Source organism: Schistocerca americana, chromosome 5 (genome assembly GCF_021461395.2).
Source record: "Schistocerca americana isolate TAMUIC-IGC-003095 chromosome 5, iqSchAmer2.1, whole genome shotgun sequence".
NCBI lineage: Eukaryota > Metazoa > Arthropoda > Insecta > Orthoptera > Acrididae > Schistocerca > Schistocerca americana.
Window position 1 is genome coordinate 244,643,955 of NC_060123.1, and position 21,801 is coordinate 244,665,755.

A 21,801-nucleotide genomic window follows, 5' to 3' on the forward strand; every position below is an offset into this window, starting at 1 on the left:
AGCTGTTGTACACTGGTTTTGTGCCCACAAACCACCAGCCTGTATTTTGCAGGAATTATGTGACTTGTGCATACACATTTGCTTCCACATACCTCTGGAAACCTGCCAAGGACTTGTCAAATCTCTGCCACACTAAAATCACTATTGTGTATTGCATTCCAGATATGAAACAACATGCTATTAAGCAGGTGGTCATAATGTTTCTGCTCATCAGTGTAAGAACAGAGCAAGGCTTTTTATGAACTCTGGCCTTCAAAAACGTACCTAGAATACCCACAAATTAATTTATTGCAGTTAGTTTGTTGAAGAATGTGTAATCAAATGCTAAAGCTTTCATTAGATGCCGTGACCACAGTGATAAATTTAGAATTGAAGTCTGTCTCACCACAGTTGTTTTCAGCAGTTGTAGAGGAAGTATTTGGATTGTTAAATGGGAAAATGAAAGAAAACATCTTAATTTATCATAACTGAACCAATTTTATTGTAGGAATGATGCTGTTCTGTTTGCCTCTAGTGCTGATGAACTTAACTTCAACCAAGAGAAGAAAGAACTTAATTGAGCACATTTGAAAGTTGACCTAAAATCAAAAGACAGTCATATGTAACAAAATGAAAAAGGTACAAATTAACATTGTTGTTATGTAACCTGTTGACCTGTGTTAGTTAGGACATTTGAAGATGACTGAGTGCACAGCAAAATATGTAAACAGAAAGTTGAAAATGCCTTTGAGTACTTTTGGCAAACTAAACAGGATTTCCAAAAAAAAAAGATTCTGATGTGTCTGAGAAGGATACCTTGTAATCGTTGTGTGTTGCCTGTTTTGACTTGTGGCAGTAAAACGTGGTCTTTTTAATGCAGAAATCATCAAAGAGCTGCAGGTTGCTCAGTGAGCTACAAAGAGATGCATCTTGAGAATTATTAGAGAGACAAGAAACAATTTTTAGAAACTGATAAGAGAATAAATAGGTTGTCTTCTAAGATGTAACTCAGCTGTAATGAAAATGAAATGGGGAGGATTGCCAGATGAATAAATCGTAGTTGCACGAAGGACGTCATTTGCTGATTTCCAGGAAATAAGACCAAGGTGTCAACCTAATGCATCATGCGTAGACAACACTACAAAAGAAGCAAGAACAGAATGGATGCCTGCATCTAAAACATGGAAAAAATCTTGGAGATTCACTTATGAAGTAACAGGTGTCCGGTAGTTGATCATAGTTGCCAAATATTGTTGTTAGTTCTGATGCTTTAAAGAAGAAGCATTTATTTCCTGTTCTAGCAGAAATTATTCTCTCTCTAAACTGTCATTTAGTCTGGTGCAGATGAAATCATTCCTAGTAGTAAGCTTTAGACAGTGGATTTACAGTTTTGCTAGTGCATACGATCAAGTTACTTCGTTTTTTGGTGGGTACATTTATTAGAACTATATGGAATTTTACAAAAGTATGTGTTAAATGAATTTTTGTTTTGCAAAATGTGCTTTTATCAACTTTCTTTAATAGAAGCATATGCCAAAAATTGACGAAAACACATGTACAGCATGACTCAAAATGAATGGAACGAAAGGATAGTATTCATGCGACTTCAGCAATGATGTTATTTTAGAAATACACGCACAGACTGAAAGGTTTACTCTCACAGTTCCTACAGACATTCAAAGATGTTCATTGTGGTCTCCATTTGTTGGATGCCACATGTCTCTCCTGTGTTACATTTCCTGCCAGACTCTTTGCAGCAAAGCCCGATCAGTGGAGTTACCATGCCAACTGTCCAGTGCCTTAGCTGCTTTAAGCCTTGCAGAAATGGGGGTGCATAAACTGTCCTTCACATATCTGCAGAAGAAAAAAAATTCACCTGTGTAAGGTCATGTGACCTGGGGCTACAACATGAATGGAACATCATTCAACCCAGCATGACCCATCCAGCTCTGTGGAAGATGTTTGTGGGGTGACTATATGAGGTTAGGCCAGTGCGGTGGGGTTCTGTCCTGCTGCAAAATGGAGTTGGTACCTCTTCTGCCAACTGAGGCAACAACCAGAGAGGAAGCATGTCAAAGTAGGTTTTGTCTGTAATGGTAGATTCTGCAAAGAAGAAAGGGCCAAAGACTCTGCACTTGGTTATGGTGCAGAAAGCGTTAAGTTCTGCAGAATCACATTCACATTTGAGAGATGTGTGTGTGTTTTGTGTACCTCACATTCTCTAAATGTGCTTGTTCACTTTGGCCCTTAAGTGAAAAGCGGCTTCGTCAGTGACACAAATCTATTTGTAGAACCATCCTCCTTCATCTGTGCTTGAAAATCAGTACGTAATATTGTCCCCATTTTGGTTTATTGGCTGGTTTTGGTGCCTGCAACATTTGAATCCTAAACCTTGAACTGCAGATGATTGTGCAACATATGCTACACTGTTGGCTGCAATACATTCATTTCTCTGCTGGCTTGATGCGTGGATTTTCTGGAGGTTCATGTGTAGCTTGTACAAATGTATTCCACCATATTATTCTTGATGGCTGGCAATCCTGCAGTTTTTACTTGAATATGCATTCTGTCTCCCTGAATTGTCCATCTAGCAGTGTTGTGATGGTGCCACTTTACCAAAATTTGGCTGAAAATGTCTTTGAACTATGATTAGTGGTGCTATTTTTGCATATTATATTGCACAATGTGCCTTTTCTATCATGGGTACCACCATTTTGAATACTAATGCCAATGATGAACAGTGTTGACTTTCCTTTGATTCATTGTTACCAGCCTAAATTATGACAGTTAACATTTCAGTCTACACGTGTATTTCTCAGTCATTACTGTAGCCACAAGAATGTTTTCTTTTTGTCCCAGTAATTTTGAATCATATCATATTATTACAGTATTATCCATTTTATGCATAATAAATTTTATTTAACATATAACACTAGCATGAAATACAGTAAAAAATTAAAGAAAACAAGATATAATTAATAAAAATGATACTTTAAGTTATCAGTTTTGTTAAATGTTAATAATGTCAAGTCTCCTTAGCCAGCCAAAGCTAAGTCACTCAAGTAGGTACTCAATTTACACGGCTTGACAATGTGCGAGATAGTCTGGTTCGGTGCTCCACAACCACAGCTTGGACTAGGCCAGTTACCCCATATCTGCATGTTGTATGCACACGCAGTGTCCTTTTCCGGTGTGATCTATATTATTCTATTTGTGTTTTGAGAATTAAAACCCCCTTTCTTTTAATCTCATTTTGTTCGTTATTGTTTGTTGCATTTGTTCAAGGCGTACATCCCATGATGTCCCTTAAAGTTCATTACTGATCTGTTCATTCAGTTTTATTATTATTATTTTATTATTATAATTGCAGAGGGGGCTAACCCTTATCTTTGGGCTCTATAGTAGGTCAAAAAGATGTTGCAATTCAGATGGAGCATTTGTGATCCAGGTTTCACACAGTTTGTTGTTCATGATGCAGTTGCTATCAGCAAGCTGTTGGGACAGTTGCAGGGATGGATTTCTGTAACGAAGTCAGTTTGTTGTCAACTTTGGAATAGCTACATGGATGGGAAGTTGAAGATTGTTCATTATTTGTGAATATTGTTTCAGTAGATCTTTTTGTCTTCTTAACTGAGTTTAGTGTAGTAGTTCTTAAGCACCCAGAGATGATTAGCATGGTTGTACCATGCTGAGTGACTATCTTATGTACATGAGGTTGGCTGACCACACTGGAATACAAAAATCAGCTGTAGAAAACACTAAACTGAGTGCAAAAATTTGAAGTGTATGTGCTAGTGATTCCCTGTTAGTACTACAGAGTTTTTGCATAAAGTTGTTTTTTTGAGTTGCTTTCTGAAAGATAGTTTCCTATCAAGAGTCATTCCAAGATAATTTGGGCGATGCTGGTAGGGAAACATTGTCATTCATACTGGCCTCTAGTTTATAATCTGCTGCTCTTTTGTTAAAATGGAAACTGTTGAGTTCGATTTAGAAAGATTTGGTATAGCTCTCCATATGGTGGAATATTATATAATTCATTGAGATCATTAGTTAGTGTTCTCAGCATTTTTGAACTTCTTGTGTTGAACTGCAAGTGCTAGAACATCAGAAGATACAAAGTATTTTGGCTGGTTTCAGGTGTGTCAGAAACATAAAGGTTGAAAAGTAAAGGCGGTAGTACTGACCACTGAGGTAGTCCATTATTTAGTTTTCTTTCTTTACTTTCAAAGTGACCCTAGACTACTCACTGTCTTATGTGTTACAGATTAGTCTCAATGTGGTTTGGTAGGGGATGACTCTGACTGTCTTTTATAAGAATCCTTCTGTTCATACTAATATAACAATGAAAACAATCAATTATTGATAAAATTATTTAATTGGATGGATAAAAAATCTACTCAACAAGCGGTGGCAGAACACACATCACAATAGTCTTCTGTCCATACAAGATCATAAGTGGTAGTCTTTAGTTGTTTCTGAACTCCAGCTTTGGAGTTGTGTAGTCAGGCTTAGAACCAGCTCTGTGCAGCTTGTTTGGTCTGAAACCTACTTATGCAGAAGGCTTTTATCCAGGATTCTTGTACCTTTCCTAAAAGTCTCTCCAGAAGTTTGTAGTGACAGCTGAGAACAGCTATTGGATGATAACTTTCTGCTTTATCTAATGGTTTCTTCAGTTTCAGGACCGCAATAACTTCAATAATTTTGAAAACTTTTGATAGATATCCTGATCTTTTAATGTATAGGGAGATTTTGATATTTTCTAGTAACTAAACATTTTCCCATTACTTTTGTAAAAACTTCAGCCATATTGTTTTTAATTGTTTTCAAGTATGCTAAAACCATAGTTCAGTAAGACCTGGTATAATGAATTTTGATCCCTACTTCTATTACATGGCTGAACATCTGTGTTTTTCTTAGACATTCCTAAGCAGTTGCCAGAACACTTCATAGTAAAAGAATGCTTGGATTCCTTCCATCGCTTTCAAAATTCTGTTCAAACTGTACATTTCTAAGGAGTTTTGTGAGGCAAGTTTAAGTAAAAATGCATTCACCTGAGTATGATATTATAGGTGTATGCATTATCTATGAGTTAACTTGATATAACACTTTTAATTGTTTATTCACCCCAGTAACAGTAAACTGACCCCTAATCATAACTGCACTCTCAGTATTTTGATCTCTTGCTCCAGTAATATTTACTCTGATTAAGACTTCATTGATTCAAATTTCCAGCCTCCCTCAGCACTCATCACGAGACACCATTATCATAACACCTTGGAATCTTATGAGTGAATCAGCATGTTCCAGCAATAAGTACTAAAACCTGAGTTTGATAACCATCACAGGTTATGTAAGACATACATATTGACAAAATAAGCACAGTGAGCTTGACATAGTCAAGAAGATACAACATACAGCTGCTGGTGATGACAATAGCCATCTACAGATCTATGATAACTCTGAGGCATTGTCATAGAGACATTCACAAAGTCACGTTATGTGATTAGTTGAGATAAGGACGTGGACGGGCCTCACTGTGCCCACGGCAACTGTCGGGCGTCTTCTTATGTCATCTCAACTGTGTTCTTAGTAATATCAATATTGGCTCTCTGCAGGTCATGGTCATCCTATTTGGTGATTTTGACACAAATGGAAATTCATGTATTCGCTTCCACACATGTGATTTGCAATGGTCAGTGTCCTCACTCAGTATTGACAACCACTGTGTATCCCATGCAGGCCAAATTTAATAAAAACCATTTGGACAGTCCTTGTCGAAAAAGAAAAAGGAAGCGGCTACTCACACAAGCAGTATGTGTGTGTACAGGCCTATAGGCTGAGAGTAGATCGCCAAAAATCGTTTTTTAGTTAGTAAAGAAATTGATATAAATTTATAGAAAAAATTGAAGTGACGTTGCATATGAAGACTTGAATGTCGATTTTATAGCAGACAATATTGAGTGTGTGAACCTGAAGTTAGTTTTAACAGTTCCTTTACATTTCGACAGGTTTCAATTTGTTCAGTATTCTAGAAGTGGGCTATCAGCTTACTACAGTGATGTCCCTACATTCTGCCACAATACAGAGGTGATGCAGTGGTTAGCACAGTGGATTCTCATGCAGGACAATGACCAACTTTATTTAGGTTTTCTGTGGTTTCCCTAAATTCCTTCAGGCAAATGTATTCATTGAAACGGTTCTGTTGAAAGGGCACGGCTGATTTCCTTTCCTGTCCTTTGCTAATTCAAGCTTGTGCTCCGTCTCTAATGACCTTGTTGTCGACAGGATTTTAAACACTAATCTCCTCCTAATTCATGTACAAGACCTGATGTCTGCCTGCCTGAGAGAGAGAGAGAGAGAGAGAGAGAGAGAGAGAGAGAGAGAGAGTCAGTCGTTCGATTTTCATTCTACCATTTGTTTTGCTGCTATCTCATTTTGATTTATTAATTAATTGTAGGTTGATATCATCAAGAGTAACAATCCTTCCTAAATATAATTTTCCAGCTACATTTTTTGCCTTATGCCTTCTTGCAAATAAAATGATGTTCAAATTTTATTTTGTCCTCAGTTTAAAACTTTTCATAGATGTTGTCAGTTGACATTTGTGTTAGTGTGTCTAACAGTCATATGAAAATAGTTGACAGTGAGGTCATTAACAAAGAAATGATAACTTATTAGGAAAAATGAGAAGAAGGAATTTCTAGTGAAAACTTACACAGTTTTATTAGCCATTTTGTAGAGGCCCCTTTCAACAAATGTCAGTGTGTGCAATATCTTTAAGAATTGTGTGTTAATTCACAGGTTTATTATGTGCGTATTCTCTTCCAGAAAAGGCTGTAGCAGGAGTTATTCACTGTTCATGCTCCTAACCATGATCTAGAAAAAGATTGTTTACAATTATAAACCATATTATAATTTATATTCCAATAATTAAAATAGATGCATAAAATAAATTTTTAAATAACTTTTTGTACTATATCATCTTGTTCACTTTAACTTCAGGAAAGAGGGGAGCAGTTACTGAATCGCTACTTACAACGTTGGTCAAAGGATTATCTCCGTCGTCGTTTGGACTGGACTGTGGATGAGGCTGGTGGAAATCCTGTTGATCCTCGCCATCTCTCCTCTGCATTATGCCCTTGCCAATATATTGAAGAATACTTAAAAAATAAACCTCGCTCTGATCACCGAAGTTTTTGTCCCTGTATTACAACATGGCTTGCAAAACGAGGCATTGATTGATTTCTTAAGTGAGGGAAGAATTTGTCACCATTCTGTGGGGGTTTTCTATCAATATAGGTGGTCATTATATATGTATTTGTTTTCAATTGAGGCAGTTATAACATAGCAAGAATTTCTAGTGTACTGTATAAATAACTTAGAATTACGTTTTAGGCTTGATACCAAAGGCTTGTTTTCTGTTTTAATATCTGCACATAATAGAAAATAATGCACTAAGGTATCCTGTGTCAGGTGAGTGTGTGTGGGGAGGGGGGGGGGGGTTGCAGATTTTGGTGAAATTATGCACGAGATCACTGTTAAGTGTGCAACAAGCTGCAATCATTCACTTAACTGCCCGACCCCTTAGTCCTCTCTGTAAAAGATATACATATTAACTTCTTATAATTTTTCAATCTTGTGGCTTCTTAGTATGGCTTTCTAGTAGCACTTTACTAACAGTGATACTTTCATTAAACATCTGGCTTCTACAATTTGTTGCTTATAAAAATATTTTATTTTGTATTTAGATTTAATTGTTCTGTTCTATGCATCTTATCTGCCCTGCACATTACTTGCCTCTGTGTTTTATTGCAAGCATTGTTCAGCACGTTCATTAGGCCGGAGTATGGTGTGTCATGAATTTTCCTTTGTATGCGCCTTATGTTGTGAAAGCATGTAATGGTGATTCATGTGTCTGGAGTAGTAATAGGTTATTATACAGATAGGATTTCAAATCAAATTCTGAAATTACGTTTTGAAGAGTCTGTTCACCTTTTTTTTACAGAAGCGTTCCAGATCAGGTCCTGTCACTCTGTAATTTAGTTCATGCAATTTCAACAGCTGCCAGATGAACTATTTTAAAAGCCCAATTAATACTGTTCTCCAGTGAGTGACTATACACTGCATCAATTCTCCAGCTGTTTTACTGTACTGTCAAGTCCCAGACTATAGTGTGAGACATCTTTCTTTTTTTCACAAGGTACAGGTTCCCTTTCACAAACTGTAATCTCTCCTTTACTCCTGGTATATCAGACTGTGGTTAGATTAATTGTGACAATATTTTAGATGTTCTTTTAGCAGATCTCAAGATTTTTTTAAATATTTGTCAGTTCTCTTTGTAATACTGTAGGACCTTTGAATCTCTCCCCCCCCCCCCCCCCCTCAAGATTTTTATTTATTGTTGCTGCAAATGGTCATAAAATTGGTGATATTTTTCTTGACTTGAGTGTAGGGATGGTGCAATGTTTTTGGAGGCTTTATATTTAAAATTTAACAATGCAAATGTGGGCATCTCATTTATGTTCTGGGCACTAAAAGTTCTATCTAGTTTGCAGCTCCTGTCATGAGCCATGATTTTTCTGTCCTCATTGGAAACTGTTCTTTATTTTGTTAGATGACAATTTGTTGTTCAGTGATTCAGTTACGATTAACTGCACTAAAAATAAATGGCATTCACTTTGCATGTGCATCTTTGTTTTCTCACTCTCGTCCTTTCCGTAACCCCTAACTTTCTTGTAAATACACTGTTCACTGGCCTCACTGTCATATTCACCCACAAAACTATTCAGTGTCTACTTCACAAAATTATTTTCGCTTTTGCTTTAATGTTCTGTCCTCAGAAACAGCAGTAGCCATGACATTCTCTTGAAATTGTTACTCTTGAATGTTTCTTTTCCGTGCTGAAATTGCTTTCTCTAAGAATTCTGTGTCCATTTGCCAAAAGGTACAATGTGACATATTTTCTAATGACCAGACTCTGCCATATTATATAAGTGTCACTCCAGGTGTAACAGTATGAATGTGGGGATCAGTAGTAGGGAATGTCATTGATATATTTAAATTTCTTTTAGATTTATTGGAAATGCAGAGTATTTGTTAAGCAGTCAGCATACAAGATTAGTGTGGCCTATTCTAGATTACTGGTCCAGTGAGCTTATTGTCATCAAGTCTGCATGAGAAAAAATGTCGAAGATGGTCATAAATGTGGTGCTGTGATTATGACAGCTTCGTATAGCCCCACACAAGAGTAACACATATGATAATGGTATATAAATGGGAATTGTTTAGAAGAAAAAGTATTGCAGACATACTTCGCAAGTTTTCTGCCATCCCCAGTGTACATCTTAGTATAAGCTGAGGAAGAGTAGGGTGTGAATGGAGGCATTCTGACACTCGTTTACACCTTTTTCTATGCACAGATAGAACAGTTCAGAGGTCAGGGAGTAGTTAAAATTGATAATTGATACCACCGAGTGTTATGCAGTGGCTTATGAATAACTCTTTAAAATGCTTGGAACTATCGTTGAGGTGGTTTTACTAGGTTTATTCCGATGAATTACGTGCCAGTCACTGCACCTGAGAAGGGTTCTTTGTTGTACCTTTTGAATTTTATAGTTTTTTAACATTGTATGCAGTAAGTCTTGTTGATTTAAAACACATTCTTAATCTTAGATGATCTCACTGCTTCTATTTTTTATGTAATAAAATAATTTTCATGTCTTTCATTTACACCTCCGTATTTTATGACAGTGCTATATCAAGTAGTCTGTATAAATAGTAGGGAAAGTGCTTCTCTTTCACCTCTTATTTTCTGCCATTATCTCTGGTTTTCTTATTTTATGAGAGCTGCATATTGGTTTTAAATGGTATGGTACCTGCAAGTATTACGATGTTCTTCACAGTTGAACATTTTTATTTCCTGTCACTTATATTATAACAGTGATTTGTGGAACCTTTACCTGTAAAATTTTTTTGTTCACTTTCCAATGTTAATACTAATTCTGGAGAAAATGCTGATTATGATAAATCATCTGAAAGGGGTAGAATTTTGTATGCAAGTGAAATATAGCACCACAATATTTTGTGACTTTGGTTGTCTTTAAAATTATACATGTATTTTTCTATATTTTGTGCATCTTAATACATGAATGAATCCCTTTAAATTTTGTTAGCTAGAAATTTACACTTTTTTCTCCTTTTATCTTTAAGTACATTTTGTATGCCACAATAGTTTCTGAAACTAGATCTTCCAAAGGACAAGTATCTGCCCGTCTGTTTAGTTTATTAATGTTGTACTTATCTGTTTTGTTGCACATTTCTGTCACAGCACTTAACTGCATGCTCTATCCATTCACAAAGCTGACCAAGGAATGGAAGGTTGAAGAAATATGTGGTGCTTGTTTTTCTTTCAAACATTTGAAAATTTTTCATGTGGTATTGGTAAGTGTAGGCTTTCTGCTAACTTTTAATTTTAGCATACTAACAATACATTCTGCTTTGGTCAGTTCCCACATCTTCATTAATGTAACACAGATCTCTGAATGGTGTGATTTGTGCATGCGTTGTAAATATAATATTCCTTTATGATTATGATGATTATATTTAACCACTTCTGATTTTTTTTTTTTTTTCTTTTTTCCCACCTAATTAAAATACCACAAGCCTGAGTCATGTGTATTAGCTAGTGAATCTAGTTTCTAACACAGTGAATGTAGATGTTCTGTTAATGTGAATGTAGTAACAGCTTAGGTAGGTCACTTGAGTTTCATAAGGGCATCCCTTTGTAGATGAGTGTGGTTTAATAGGAGCATGGAATACATGTAATTTGGGCGGTTATGTTATGATAGATAATTTTTATATCTTCAAGGTAAATATTTTACTCTGAATGAGAGAAGATGCTGTTTCAAAACTTTTTGGGAGGTTAAAACTGTGTGATGGACCAGGATTTGAACCCAGAATCTTGCATTGCACAAGCAATGGTCTTACCAGTTAAGCTATTTGGGCATAGCTTGAGATGTTCACACCTTTAATTTGCCAGTACCTTCCCTTTCAAAAGCCAGTTAAGTGATTCCAATCTCCACTGATTTTCTCTGAGCTATCTGAGAAACCTGTAACTTAGAATTATAATCAGCAGCTAGTTCACTGTTCATCAATTCTGCTTTTCATTTTACAATAATTCCTGAATTTTGCAGATGATATAATATATCATGCAACAGTTTTTTCATAATTAGTTATTAATTATGGAGCACAAATGAATTGCAGTGCTAATGTATTATTAACACAGTAGCATATTTTTCCTATGTTATTTTCATAAAGGTATTAACCCATTTGCTTATCAATAAAATAGACCACGTGTGTTAGTGTAAAACTCTGTAGTTTAATAGGCTGCTAAAATTTCTTCCCCTGATGGTAATGAGTGCACAGCAAACATTTCAGTTATCATCAAAGATTAATTTTAGTTTCCTAAACTACACTTTTCGTGAATTGCGTGTAGGAAGGAAAAAAGAAAAGGCTACAAATTTTAATATGAGAAGCTGTTAGATATCCACATAATCATAAGATTTTAAAACCTAGTAACTTATCATACTGTGATTACTACCGCACATGCTTTGTCACTTCTATTTTTATGTGTCAGTAACACACATTTTCAGTCTCTTTTTACTTACAAAATACTAACAATAATACCTGTTACAGCATTTTTTAGTAGCTGAGGTGGTGGGTTTTATCTGTTTTGCACAGGAACGTGCTGAGATGGTTTTCCTTCGCTACTCACACCGATGGGCTAAAGAATTTGTCCGCAAACATCTTGAGCTGTCAGTGGATGGAGCAGGGCATGGGGGCTTCCCCTCTGCACCTCCTCGACATTGCATTACCTCTCGGTGCCCTTGTCAATTCATAGAGGAGCACCTCAAATATAAACCACGAGGCAAGTGTTCGATTAGAGACTTATGTTTCCTGCCTAACTTTGGTTTTGAAAAGTAAGGTGATTGTTCTGTTTACTGATTCTGTGTAGGATATATGCTTGCATGTTACTCTGGTGTTGTGAGATTGATGGTACGTGATAAATTAACAATTGCGGAGCATTTTTATTTCTGTGTATTTGCTTTGTATGTAGGAAGTATTTCGGTTCATGTGATGAACAGCACCAAGGGCTTTCCTTCTGGTTTGTGTTACGTTCTGTGGGAACTCTTGTTTTTCAGTATTGGAACCTTCCTTTCATTCAGTATTAATTACCACTACTTGAAACTTTGTGGTTTCCATTATAATCTAACTCCATAACAGGCAATGTCTAATATGAAAGTTATTGAAAGCTGTAATTGTTAGATGTTGTGCTACTGTGTTTAGTATCAATATGTACTTAATGGTCCTCTTTTTTAAGCAGTTTCATGTTTAATAGTTATTTGAAAAAGTTGTGTTTCATGTTGAGAGGTTTCAGTATCATGAAAAAGTTGTGTAATAGTGAGACAAGTGTTCGTTTGAGAATAACGGATAACTATTCACCTTAAAGAAAATTGTGAATTTCAGATATTGTTCAGTGTACGTAACATAAGCTTACTTCAACATTGAGATTGCACAGGAGTGACTTGATGTGGTTGTGCCATAATAATGGGGTAGAGCACATTTTATTTCTCTCATTTGTTTACAAAGTAAGAGTTAATGTTATCTGCAGGACAAAATTTGTAAAGATGCCCTCTAAGCATTTCCTATATACAGTCCAATATGTACTTCACTAAAACAACAGACGGTAATCTCTTGTTCTTGATTACTGAGTTTTAATAACATTTCAGTCATAAATATATTTAATATGCGTGTATAGATGCGTTAGGTAGAAAGCAATCACTCTTTGCGTATCAGAGCTCAGAAGTATTATTTTATTTTTGTTGTTTTTAATGCCTGTCAATTGTCTGTAGCATCTGCATGTGTATTGTAGAAGGGAAACAAGACAAATTCTTCCATATCATGTAATTTTTATATGTATCTGAAGCAATGTGATTGATAATTGTATTATTTCAAATGTCACTTGTCTTAAGATACATCATATCAACTTTTTTTACTTATACATACAGATGATAAGTGTAGCTTGTACACACCAAACATTGTCAAAACAAGACAAGAGTGTTTCTTCAAATTGACCGTAAGTTGGTTTATTATGTTAACCAGCGACTTTACAAAATAAGATTTCTGGATTAATTCTTTGAGTGGTTCATGGATTTATGCACTTCATTTACTATCACAGGTTTTGGCGAGGGGGGGGGGGGTGTATTTGAAAAGAGGATAATATATTAAGAAGGATCCGTCTGCGTCATAATTCCTTAACTATTATCTTTTCTCACTAATCCAGCATTGCTTGCTTTTCTCAACTCCCACCAGTTTTGAAACTTAGAATTACACACACACACACACACAGAGTAAAAGCACAGTTTTAACAGATGGTGCAGAAATATACAATAATGCAAAACACATTGCAGTCTGAATTATTATGGATAAATTGATCTAGTTTGTAATGAAAAAGACTTCATTCACCTGTGGAGGTTCTACAGTGTGTATGTACAGCAATATAAGAGTAAAACATGGAGTAGAGCAATAAAAGACTGGAATTTGAGGACAGCCATTCTTATGCGAGAATATTTGAGTGCGTATAACTGATTACCGGATGAAGAACCTAATAAGAGTATAAGTGCCAACATCAATTTGTGTGTGTCATAACAAGAGAAATATGGGTGAGCAAGCAAGTACCTGACATTAGTATGATATTGTTCAGTTTGTATTAAATTGCTGTTTGCTTCTAAGAGGTAGTTCAACATATTATCTTTGGTGCATAGTACCAGCTTCATTGCAGGCTGCTCTAAGTGTAACTTAGTTCTGCTTCATCTTTGACACTTCCACAGTATTACTAATGCTACCCGTGAAAATTGCAGTGCGACAATTTGTAGCTCATACACCATTGTATATTTTAAAATAGGTCACTTGTTTTATAGTTACTGTTGTTGAAAATATAAGGCCATTTCATGGCTCTTTTTTTTTCTTTTTCTAAAACCTGTGTATACTGTTTAATTTCATGTTAATTTTTTCTGAGACTCAAATATTTATTGTAAAATTTGATATTTTTAACTAGTGCAAACTTCTAGACCGAATTCAGAAATGCAAATGCACGACATTATTTTCTTTTCCTCCACATCTTTTTCGGTATATGGGTATTGCAGAAAAAGCAAAAGGCTGATTTACATAATGGGTTTTCTTCCAAACTTTTCCTTGCTGTATTCAAAGAAGAAAAATGATCTAATACCTATATTTTTGTATAGTGTACCATGTGGTATCATTCACATAATTTTTTGACTACATTTCTGTAGTATTCAAGTTTGATAACATGGAAAATAATACTAGTTTATATTTTATTCGCTTTCTGTGCAACAACATTCACGTTGCTATTAGCAAATCTCTAAAACTCATTTGAAAGCATTAGAATCATGAAAGCAGCCCATCCCCTCAATCTTTAACAACTCTCAGGAATTTTTTACTTACACACGTGTTATACAAAAAAGTTCAGGAGTATCTGTTTACCTCTATTTACTGGATTAATATTTACTTTTAATACAAGTGCAGAAAAAGCGTAATATTTCACTTTTTCTTGTACAAACATTGTACTTAACCTGCCTTGTTATTACTTTTAGTTTCTGTAGCTAATCTTTATTACATACATTCCGTCCAGAAATAATTTACATATTGTATATCTTTAACATTAAATTTTTGTGTAAATAAGATTTATTTTCTGTAAGATAGTTAAATTCATAGATTATTTTCTTGAAAGAAAGGAAGAAAAACATTTGTTTTTTATTGTTTGTGTAAGAATGTCTAGCTGAACACTCTTTGTCACTTATGAAATGCCAGTGAAAAAGTTACATTGTGTAATAAATTATGTATGAATTGCAGAAATATATGTTACTGTTCCATAAATTTGTCTTTTCAATGTTATTTGAAAATTAAAACAAATGAGTCAAATATTGTTGCAATTTTGGTGTAGGTAATGATACAGATATAAGGTTCTATATTCATTTCTATCCAAGACAATTTATTTGCAGTTTGTAAGATGTCTGGACTTACAGTGTAAGATTTCTGGATTAATTCTTCAAATGACTCACAGATTTCTGAAGTTCATGAAAGTAAAACAACACATTTTATCTATTTATAAATTGTCAATGTAAACCACAAGATCTTCAAGAAATTGTACTTGTAAAGAGAATTTAATCACAAGAAAAACAGCAAATAATACGAATGTATAGTTCTGTGATCCTGAATTTTAAATGTCTTAGGCTATGAAATTTTTGCTACACAGACATGTCATATTATTGTAAAAACCGAGTAATGCCCTAAAAGTTTCCCTCTGGACAAGATATCTACATCTATACTCTGCAATCTACCATGAAGTGCATGGCAGAGGGTATGTCCCATTGTACCAATTATTAGGATTTCTTCCCATTCCACTCATGTATGGAGCACAGGAAGAATGATTGATTGAGTGCTTCTGTGCGTGCTGTAACATTGTCCTCACACTCCCTATGTGAGCAATAAGTAGGGGGCTGTAGTATATTCTTAGTCATCAATTAAAGCCAGTTCTTGAAACATTGTTAGTAGACTACTGTTAGAACACTTTCTTAGGGTTGCTTACATCTGTCTTCAACAGTTTGCAGTTCAGTTCCTCTAGCATCTCTGTGGCACTCTCCCACTGGTCAAACAAACCTGTGAAAATCCATGCTACCATTCTCTGTGTACCAATCATAAGAATGACTTACAAATAATTACAGATAATGGCAGTTCTGCACGCGTTCCCAGAAATTTTACTTACACAAAACATACAGCCATAGCACCTTTCTAATAACTATTAACTGCCACAAAAATGTTTATCAGCTGCTTTCTAAGCTAATCAGTAGAAGTTATACAGTTAACCCATTTGACATCCACTGCAGTCATTTATACTTTCCCATACATTACAATCTTTAACGATATACAAAGATATCTGTGTTGCTAATTCACATTTTCTAATGTCATCTACGCACCAAGAACATCTGTGGGTTTTTTTCCCCTCTCTCTCTCTCTCTCTCTCTCTCTCTCTCTCTCTCTCTCTCTCTCTCTCTCTCTCTCTCTCTCTCTCTCTGGAATACAGAGCACTGAACTTCCTTGATCAGTTTGCCATTATTTAACCCAGCTACATGTCACACAGACCGTTTGTTTCATTACAATCTTGATTACACCTTCCATTCCATTAGTTTGTTTTCTATTCTCTCCTAGTAATTCCCAACATGCATCTCTCCTGTGCTCACTCAGCAACTTTCTGTCTTCCATTAAAAGTCCATGGGTGATTTTCATAATTAATTTCATTCAACATTGTGGTGCACACTGTATAGCAAGATGTACATCACTGGCCTCAGATACTAACGTGTCATAAAACTAATTTTATGCTCCCTGCCATGCGCGTTTTCATCCCTTGGTGACTTGGCCACAGACCTTGAAGCTGACGATTATCCTTCTCTCATTTTATATCTTTTCCTGTGAATTAAATAATCAAGTACTTTAGTCACTTTAAACCATTAATTACCACCACCACCACTGCCATCACAATCTCACCCACATCATTCACAGTGCAGGAGGAGCTAGCCCTCCCTCCCTCTCCCCCTCCCTCCCTCCCCCCTCCCCCTCCCTCCCTCCCCCTCCCCCTCCCTCCCTCCCTCTCCCCCCTCCCTCCCTCCCTCTCCCCCTCCCTTCTCTTGATACTGATACATCTAAAAATATTTTAAGTTTGTAATGGAAAGCCTGTAATGTAATATCAATAATGGAAGGAGTAGGGGTGACAACAGGCTGTATTGTTGGGGTATTGGATGGTACATAGGCACACAAACCAGACTGAAAATGTTGTTAAGCTTTACAATGTTTTCCCTCAGGGAAACAGAGTAGTATAGAAAATGTTCACACCTGCATTGTTACATTCCCCCAGCCAAGAGTTGAAGGAAAGATAGCTGACGGTTGGGTGTGAGAGGTAGCAAACACAAAGGGTAAGAATGTGGTACTGTTAACACTGATGGTCAGTGACATGGTGGAGTGGGCTGGGAGAGGGTGGTAAAACTAAGGGGGGGGAGAGAGAGAGAGAGAGAGAGAGAGAGAGAGAGAGAGAGAGAGAGAGAGAGAGACTGCAAAGAGGAGGGTGTAAGTATTGGATGAGTGAAGTGCAGGAAGGGCAGGACAACAGGGATGGAAGTGGATATGGGACAGGAGCTAGCAGAGATTGAGGTCAAGAGGAGTGCAGGACCTAAGAATTTTTAAGAATGTATTGTAAGTACAATGCTAAGAGAGGCTGATATTGAGAGGAGGTAGGAGGGATCCAGATGCTTCAGATGGAGAAGTACTCATCAGTCCTACTCTTGGCTACAGTTTAGCAGTGGCCTTTCATATAGATGGACAGCTGAGTGGGGGGGGGGGGGGGGGGGGGGGGGGGAGAGGTCATGCTTACATAAAAATCTGTATGCATGTTACTGCAAAACTGGTGTATGATATGACCACTTAGACTGGTCGTTCTACATTTGATCTGATTGGGCAGTATGTTCCAAAGCTGCCCCATGCAGTAAGGGCACCCTTTCCCATCCATCAGCATGTCCACGGCATGGGCAGATAGTGAGGGGTAACCACCAGATGGCCTGATTGTACACATTTTGCTCATTCATCGATTGTTGGCTACCTATGCTTGGCCAGTGGAGTAAGATCACATATGCTACAGCCAGCTGCAAAATGACCCACTTGTCAACCACTTGCCCACCCGTCTGGACAAATGTGCTGGAATGGCCTTTGATGGGATATGCCTAACACAAGACTGGAAATTGATGTGCGTGGGGGTGCATAAGACAGGTCTTTCATCTGTGTCTTCCACAAGTAAATGACCCATGTGGCATAATGATGCTTTAGGACATTTTGTAGACTGGATTGGTAGTGAAACACCAACTTGGGAAGGGTGATAAAGACTGTGGGTGGGGTTCTATCTCTGAAATCCAATATAACCTCCAACCCTTCCTCAAAACCACAGGTCCAACCCAGAAACTCCCCCACGGATACTTTTACATACTCATCCCAGCTATGACCACACACCTGTCCTCTGCATGCTTCCCATAATCCTTAAATATAACCACCCTGGACACTATCTTGTACCTGCTCTGGTAGCCACACATGTTAACACAGTTGCTTCTGGGATTGCGAGGTGCACCAGCCCCAGGTCAAATCTGCCTAGCAGATTAACGATGGTAGTTTGATAAGCTAGCTAGCCTGAATGTGGTTTTAGGTTGTTTCTCAGATTGAACTAGGTGAACACCAGGCTGGTTCCTATGTTCCAACTCACACACACTACACAAACATTTAGAATACTCTTTCACACTTGCACACAGAATTTATTCTATATGCAGACATATCGGGTACAATGCTTATGTCCTGGGTAGTGCATTGGACCTCCAAACCATAGCCTCCAGCCTAAATTCCCCTATGAAAGATGGAAAAATTCACTTCCTTCATTATCAGTCAGCCATCCCCTTGCCATTATCAGCTGTATCCCTACTCATTACCGTAGATGCCACCTACCTATAAACCTACATCTCCCATGTCCATGACCTTGTTGCTGCTGGATAGTACCTTCTGCTCCATCCACTCCACATGCTCTATCTCAGCCCAGCATTTCATATTCCTGGATGGTGACCTCCACTTCACTGATTGATCCACACAATCTACATCTAGCCCACTACCCAGCAACAGTACCTATATTTTGGTAGCTGCCATGTCTTCCACACCAAAAAATATCTCCTGTACATTGTGGACACACATGGACAAACAATCCCTTGTCCAGTATGCTGAAGTTCCTACTGAAATCCTACATATAGGAATTACCCCCACCTAGTCCACAAAAACATTTACTGTGCCATATTCACAAATGCCGCTAATTTTCTGACCCTCCTGTGAATCGGTTGCAAAGGAATACCCCTTCCTATCTTCCCAGACTGGAACAACTGAACAGTTTCCTTCACCAGGTTTTCACCTACGTACCATTGTGCTCAGAAATGAGGAACATGCTACCCGCTATACTTCTCATCCCATCTTAGTCTGTACTCGATCAACATATACTAAAATTGCTTGGTGTATGCTTCGTACCCGTGTAAAGACCCAGATGGAAGACCTGTCCTACACACATACACAGCACATCAAATTCCATTTCCATCACAGGCATGTTATTCTGAAACATGATATCATTCAAAAGCTTAACAATATTCCAAATCTTGTTCATGTGCTTGTTGATCACAGTTTTAATTTTGACATTTATTTCAGTTCTTAAATACATCTCCCATTAGTGCAATTTCGTTTATCCTTTGTCTTATAAATTTTTGCTGAATGTGTACATATTGATGTTAGAAAGTGCTGTAAAAAAAAGGTAGGTGTTTGCATATGTCTTTAGCAGATAAGTGATGATGTTTGCAGTGAATATTTAAACATTATTAGTTTTTTATTCCACGTTTTCTCAGCAAGTACATTTCATAGATGTGTAAGAGGCACGCGCACTCTCTCTCTCTCTCTCTCTCTCTCTCTCTCTCTCTCTCTCTCTCTCTCCGTCTCCATCTCCGTGTGTGTGTGTGTGTGTGTGTGTGTGTGTGTGTGTGTTTGCACGCGTGCCGGTGGACAGGTTCACGCCATATTCCACCGAATCAAATGTAGTATTGCATCTGTTTCCCAACTTATTTGTGAAGAAACACTCTATTAAATCTTGAAGTATTTTGTTGTCCTATATGTTTATTCAGAAAACTTAATAGCTTCACTCTCTCTCATTCACTTTGAATATGGTGTGGACTATGTTCACTTTGTTTCATGCAATGTTTCTCATTAGTGACTGTGTTTAAAATTATATTGTTTCTTTTCATGCAGCTGTTTATCAAAAGCCACGGGTGGCTTTAGTGGAAACATTTTGATCAGTTGTGAGTATGAATGAATATGTTTGTACAGATGATAAAACCTTGAAGTAGTGAATTATTTGTACGCAGTATTCATGCATAGCGTTATGTTTTAAAGTAATGCACGTTGTAATACTTAGTTTCACAATGTTTATTTTGAAGTTGCTACAGTTACATATACTTCATTGAATTATTGCTATCGGTGTCAAATTTTCTAAGATATACCCTCTAGTACTTGAGGATAAAAGTAACTTCCATATGACGATACGTCACTGTCAAGTAGCATTGTACAGTGAATCGTTGACCATACACTATAGCACAGTATAGTACTAAAAGAAATACAAAAGGAGACAGACAGACAGACATTTCACATTAATTCAAAGACCGTAGTTACCGTGAACTCGCCGCAATTCACGAGCCTCTGGTCGTTACAAATGGTGGGACATTGTTCTCAGTAGGGTATGTGATCACCACAGATGGCAATGCATGCTCTGTACATGGGTTCCCATGCTGCCCACAAGGTTGTTAAGGAATTCTTGTAGCAGGATATTCAATTCCTGGTTGACTATTGCTTGATGGTTGTTGGTGTACGTGTATGTGGTGTGATTCATCTCCCCAACGCATCCCACATCTACTCAATGGTATTTAAATCAGGGTAATGGGCAGGCCAGTCCGTTTGCTGCATACCTTCTCATCTCACGAGCTCCTCTACCTGCGCTGTTAGATGCTGTCACACATTCTCATACATAAAAATGAAGCCTGGGCCAAACACATCCCTGAAAAGATGCACATGGGGAAGGAGTATAGGGTCACAACAACTTTGACCGATGCACCATATTCAAAGATTTGTAGGTCAGTACTGCCTTGCAACATTATACCTCCCCACACCTTAACGCCTGATACCAAAATGATCGCATTTGAGAATGCGGAACATACCCTCGTGTGGCAAGAGGTGGGGATGTGTAATACACCCAGGAACACTGTCAAACATGATCATTCTTGTGGTCTAGGTATTATGCTGTTGGGAGGCATAATGTTGCCAGGGAGTGCTGACTTCTAAATCTTTGAACATGGTACAGACACTGGTCATTGTTATTTTGGCAATGTACTCCTTCCCTATATGCATCTGTTTGGGAGTTGCATTCAGCTCTGACTTCATTTTTATGGATGACATTGTGGACTGCATTGAACTGAGCAAGTGAATAGAATGAGAGGACGGGACGGGTGTGCCCTTTCTCCTGACATGAATCACATTGAACTTCTGTGGGGTGTGGTTCGGAGATGTATCCACATCCACATGCACCAATGACCACCCCTCAGTAGTCAACCTCACCATTGGAGGAATGGAATGCCCTACTACAAGAACTCTTTACCAACCTAGTGGCCAGCATGAGAGCATGCTGCGGAGTTTGCAGTGTCATCGATGCTGATCAAGCACCCTATTAAGAACCTGACCCATCATTTGTAGTGCCCAGGGAACCATCATAGATTACGGTGACTTAGTTGTATTTATTGTCTTTGAATAAAAGTCTCATTTCTTTTTATCTCATTGTGTATTTCTTTTAGTTACCTTCTGTATTATGCTGTAGCAGTTTCTTTCTACATATGGTCGAAGTTTCATCGAGATATCTTACTTTTCAGTGACACATCGTGCGAAGGCTACTCCTGTCCCTAAGTTGTGCATACCAGTGTGTTACAGAGCAGTGTTACCTCTTATGAATGCTGCCAGAACAATTTTATTTGGGTCTGATTAATTATGGAGAAACTGTCATAATTGGATTCTATTATAATTAGTTTGGAGTTTACAAGTAAGGAGAAAAATACAACAACTAAACTATAGTCATTATAACAA

General features: G+C 37.3%; 1 protein-coding gene across 6 annotated transcripts in view; it reads left to right on the plus strand.

The window, feature by feature from the left end:
* Positions 1-21,801, plus strand: part of LOC124615273 (transmembrane protein 268) — a 111,785-nt gene that overhangs the window by 37,685 nt on the left and 52,299 nt on the right. For 2 of the 6 annotated variants that reach the window (XM_047143024.1, XM_047143025.1), the window contains exons 6-7: positions 11,719-11,905; positions 19,924-19,973. The exons of 1 other annotated variant lie outside the window; for it this stretch is intronic. In XM_047143024.1, coding sequence (XP_046998980.1) covers positions 11,719-11,905; positions 19,924-19,967 — 231 coding nt within the window. In that variant the 3' untranslated portion in view covers positions 19,968-19,973. Of the gene's footprint in view, positions 1-6,981; positions 7,344-10,306; positions 10,420-11,718; positions 11,906-19,923; positions 19,974-21,801 lie in introns of those variants that run through there. 3 more of the 6 variants (XR_006979768.1, XM_047143022.1, XM_047143023.1) reach the window with 3 other exon arrangements.